Consider the following 4,636-nt stretch of genomic DNA (forward strand, 5'->3'; position numbering starts at 1 on the left):
ATGCTTGGCGTGGACGTGTATCCGAGCTTTGCGCTGGGACCTCAGAGGATTGGAGATCGCTTCTACAGAGGTGAGAGGACCTGCACTTTCACACCCACATAAGTCAACTCAATTCTATTTAAACTTGAAAAAGAACTGTAGCTGATCAAACATAAGACAATTGAACATTTGGGACGAGCAATAGAAAAAGTTCTATCCCCACGAGCTTCCGCATAGACTTCGGTACGTCCAGGAGCAGCTGGCCAGCTGACCTGAGGCACCGGGCAGGAGTGTGGGGATGGAGCAGCTCAGAAAGGTAAGGCAGGGCGAGACCATTTCGAGAAACAAATGGCAGAAGCTTAAAATGAACTTTGAAGTGCACAGGCAGCCAGTGGAGGGAGGCCAGGATAGGAGCTATGTGCTCCCTCTTACGTGTTCCAGTTAGTAGGCGAGCAGCAGCGTTTCGAAAAATCGCAGCTCATTCCCAACATTTCTCCGAAATCCCCAAAGATCGGGAGTGTGACAGGGCGGCCAAAGCCCCGCCCCCCACGAGGCTTACGGCGCCCCAGCCGGGCCTCCACAGCGAGCAGGCGGCCCAAGCGCAAAAAGACGACGTGAAGATGGACCTGGAGAACTCGTCGCTGTGGAAGCAGTTCAGCTCGGTGGGAACGGAGATGATCATCACCAAAAAGGGCAGGTGAGTGACGGGAGGTCGACTTAGTACACAGTAATGATAAATACTGTATAGCTATCTTTATTTATATACCAAGGTTGTGTACAGACTGTACATGCTACGTAATTACTACTTAGGTACTGCTGATTAGATTCCAACAAACAGTTCGTTGCCTTGTATTTATGATGTGTAATGACAATGAAGTTGAATATGGTCTAATCCAAACCTCTTCCCTCCTACAATTCCCTTCTCTTCCCTCTCCTTGCAGACGGATGTTTCCCGGTATGAAGTTGAAGCTGTCGGGCCTGAACCCATCCCTACGCTACATCCTTCTCCTGGACATCATCCCGACGGACAACTCCCGCTATCGCTTCCAAGGCGGCGGATGGCAGGCGGTGGGCGGAGCCGAAGCCAGGCTACCGGACCGCGTGTTCATCCACCCGGATTCCCCTGCCACCGGTGCTCACTGGCAGAGTCGCACCATCTCCTTCCACTACGCCAAGCTCACCAACAACACGCTGGACGCACAGGGACATGTAGGTAGCGCACAACCCGATGAGGCGAGACACTACAGAGCAGTGGGTAGGAAGGTAGATTGATAGGAATCTAGATTGGTAGGTATGAAGAACTAGATTGGTAGAGATAAGTACATACCAGTAAACAGGTTGACTGATAGAACGCTAGGTAGGTAGGTAGCTAGCTAGCTAACTAGCTAGCTAGGTAACTAGAATGGTAGGTAGGTAGATTGGTAGAGATGGGTAGTTACCGGAAAACAGGTAGACTGATAAAACGGTCGGAAGGTAGGTCGATAGAATGGTAGGCAGAATAGTAGGTAGGTAGGTAGGTAGATTGGTAGAAATTGGTAGCTATTGGTCGATAGGTGGGTAGGTAAGAAGATACATACTTGCACAACGTCTAAGAAGTATTTATCTCAAACTCAGTGGAGAGTTGTTATATATTGTAAATGAATAGTGAATGGTACGGAAAATTGTCTCAAACGTGAAAAAATGGAACCTCTTTCTTCCTCTCCTCTGGGACTTTTCAGATCATCCTGCACTCGCTGCATCGCTACCAGCCCAGAGTGCACGTGATCGAGGCCAGGGACATGCTGAGTTGGGGCGGAGGGCAGCACTCCTTCGTCTTCCCCGAAACCCAGTTTATCACAGTCACCGCCTACCAGAACAACAAGGTCCTTTCACACTATGCTGTCACTATAGCTTTTTGTAGGGAATCCTATTTGGGTCCTCAAACACAAGATGATATTTTTTTCATTACATCTCTACAAGAACTTCTTCAAGTTGAACAATGGCTTTTTTATTTGCAGATCACAGAGTTGAAGATCAACTCCAATCCCTTTGCCAAAGGGTTCCGGGACGAAGGAATGAATAGCAAAAAGTAATTCACGATAAAAGTACTCTTGTTTCTAGTCAGTGCGCATTTTCTACTTAGGATTTTAAAAGTTTTTTTTGCCTCTACAGACAAAGAGATGCAAGACAGAAACGGAAACTAGCTGACATGACGGAAACCGCAGCTATAGGTCAGTGGGTAATCTAGACCAAGGATTCTCGAACTTTTTGGGTGCAGGAACCACTTCCAGTGGAGACATTTGAGACTGATGATAATTTGTGACTACATATAATATTCCTCTTCTTGCCATATTTCAAACATGGCTCCATGTCCCCCACAGTGAACTGTGACCCATGCGACTCCACTCAGCCCGCTGTCCCCGCCACCGCTCCCAGCATGACCGGAGCAGACCTGCAGGCACTCGCTTTGGCCTCTCTCCCCCCTCTGCCTGCTGAGCCCTCATGTGGTTTTACCCCAGAGGAGACCCCCTTCCAGGGCACTCTTGTCTCAGAACAGCCTCTGGACCTTGACCAGGCCTTCATAGCTTCCCAGATTCCAGACATCCGCCTCTCCATTAGTGCTGGGATGCAGGGCACAACTGGAAGTGAGGTCACGACAACTATCATTGAAAGGTAAGCATAGAGTAAGCAACAAATATTAGAATGTAGGTTGTGTGTGAATATATATATATATATATATATATATATATATATATATATATGTATATATATATACATAAATATATATCAGGGCTCCTGATAAAGTTTACCACTAAAATGTACTTTGTTATCTGTGCTGTCCCTCACAGCTCTGACTCTCTGAGTGAGGCGACGTTCACCTCCACCTTCCCCGCAGCTCAGGCCAGCTCGCCCTCCTTCGCTCCTCTCCCCCAGCCTTCCACCTTCCCCTCAAACCCATCCGACACTTCCATGGACTACCCCGCCCTCCTCTCCTCCTCCCCCACCCTCTCCACCGCCTCCTCCACCACCTCACCCTCTCTGCAGCAGACCGCCTTCTCCTTCCCCACTCCATCGCCATCTTCCTCCTCTACCTCCTCACCCTCCTATCACAACATGCCGCCATCCGACCCCGACGCCGCTTTCCCCCCGTGTCAGACCCATGACCAAATGTCGCTGCTCATGCAACAAGATGATGCTGTTTCCAGCGGCCACAATTCCCCCACTGAGCAAAGTTCGGAAGCTTTCATCTATCCGAATACTCTCCCTTCTAATGCTGAATCCCAGTCCCCGCTGGGTGCCCCCCCAGCACCCTTTGCTTTCCCACCACCACCCTTGCAAAACCTTTCCTTTCCAAGCCAGGCCCTTCACCTCTCCAATCTGACCCAGCAAGCTCAAGGCCCCGACCTCTCCGCCGCCTTCCCCCTCCCATCTTACTCCCTGCCTTTCCAACCCTCCTCTTGCTTCCCCTCCACTCCTCACCCTCAAAACCTAAACAACGCGGCCCCCTCGTACACGCCGGTGGAGCTGGGCGCCATGCCTCAGTTCCCCCCCGCCGGCCCCTACCGCTCAGATATGATGCTGCACCACCACTCCCTGCTCCCGCAGCTGGAGCCACCCCTCCCCATCACAACTCCCACTCCAAACATCTACCCAGCCTTCTCCTCTTACCCACTCCGGCTACGCCAGGACCCTCACCCGTCTCTCACCATCCCCCTCAGGCACCTGTACAGACACCAGCACGCCCACGCCCAGGGGTCCTTCCTGGATGTGAGCTCCAGGGCTGTGTTCTAAAACAAAAAGAAGGTTTTGATGCTGAATGGTTTTGGCTTGATAGCGCTTTTAGGGGGAAATTAGCAATGTGTAGCATTCATGTAGTTCATTGTGATCTTTAAGCGTGTGTTATCAGAGAAAATGAAAAAGGAAAAAAAAAAAAGATTTGTAAATAGTGCTTCTGTTGAGATAACCATTGCGGAATATGAAAAAAAAAGTGAATCAAAATGTCTGTATTTTATATGCATAAATACAAATAAATATTATTCTGGCATTTTAAATAGTACAGGAAAAATAGTGGCATAGCCGGTTGTGAGTTATCTTATCTTAGTTTAGCATTACTCACTCAGGAACCTAAGGCTGCGGGCCACACATGGTTCGTTCCCGAGCAGTTACATTATCGAGCAGTGTTTCCACTAAAATTGTTCCATTAAGAATGAATTTATTACCTGTATTTATTTATTTTTAAATAATTTATCTCATTCAACATTTTGTTAATTGATTTTGAACAATTTTACATACATCTACATCTTCTTACTTTTATTTTATTCAGATCATGATTATTCGAGTCTAGAGCCTTATTTTTCCCTATTTTTTTAAAAAGGTGAAAAATAACTTTACATATCCACTTAACTTTATTTTAAATTCTCTAACAATGTGAGGGCTGTCCTGGCTGGTTTGCCACCATTTCACAGGAAACACAGAATTGGCATCGCAATGTCTATGATGGGATACTCCCTAATGCATCGGAACATTTGTTAAGCTGCAACTGTGATGTCAAATATCGACAAATTGATATTGTAAGTTGAATATTTGGCAATATAATTGCTGCGATGTCGCGAAATTACGAAAGCTAGGCACACTGTATTGCTCTATTTTTAATGTCTGGTTGTTCAATAAGGCCAAG

General features: G+C 47.5%; 1 protein-coding gene across 1 annotated transcript; it reads left to right on the forward strand.

Annotated features, from left to right (window-relative positions):
* tbx6 (T-box transcription factor 6) lies at nt 1-3,750 on the forward strand. Its single transcript, XM_061706305.1, has 8 exons — nt 1-70; nt 490-676; nt 921-1,188; nt 1,698-1,841; nt 1,977-2,047; nt 2,131-2,189; nt 2,340-2,631; nt 2,808-3,750. The coding sequence occupies exons 1-8, from the start codon at nt 1-3 to the stop codon at nt 3,748-3,750; spliced, it is 2,034 nt and encodes a 677-aa protein (XP_061562289.1).
* The last annotated feature ends 886 nt before the right edge of the window (nt 3,751-4,636 follow it).

This window comes from Phycodurus eques, chromosome 19, assembly GCF_024500275.1.
Source record: "Phycodurus eques isolate BA_2022a chromosome 19, UOR_Pequ_1.1, whole genome shotgun sequence".
NCBI classification, from domain to species: domain Eukaryota; kingdom Metazoa; phylum Chordata; class Actinopteri; order Syngnathiformes; family Syngnathidae; genus Phycodurus; species Phycodurus eques.

What these genes read in the sequence shown, in the direction of transcription:
- tbx6 (XM_061706305.1), top strand. Translation starts at nt 1, where the DNA reads ATGCTTGGCGTGGACGTGTATCCGAGCTTTGCGCTGGGACCTCAGAGG. An exon ending in GAAGGAATGAATAGCAAAAA is followed by an intron (nt 2,048 to 2,130) that starts GTAATTCACGAT and finishes TTGCCTCTACAG; the next exon opens with ACAAAGAGATGCAAGACAGA. An exon ending in GACGGAAACCGCAGCTATAG is followed by an intron (nt 2,190 to 2,339) that starts GTCAGTGGGTAA and finishes TGTCCCCCACAG; the next exon opens with TGAACTGTGACCCATGCGAC.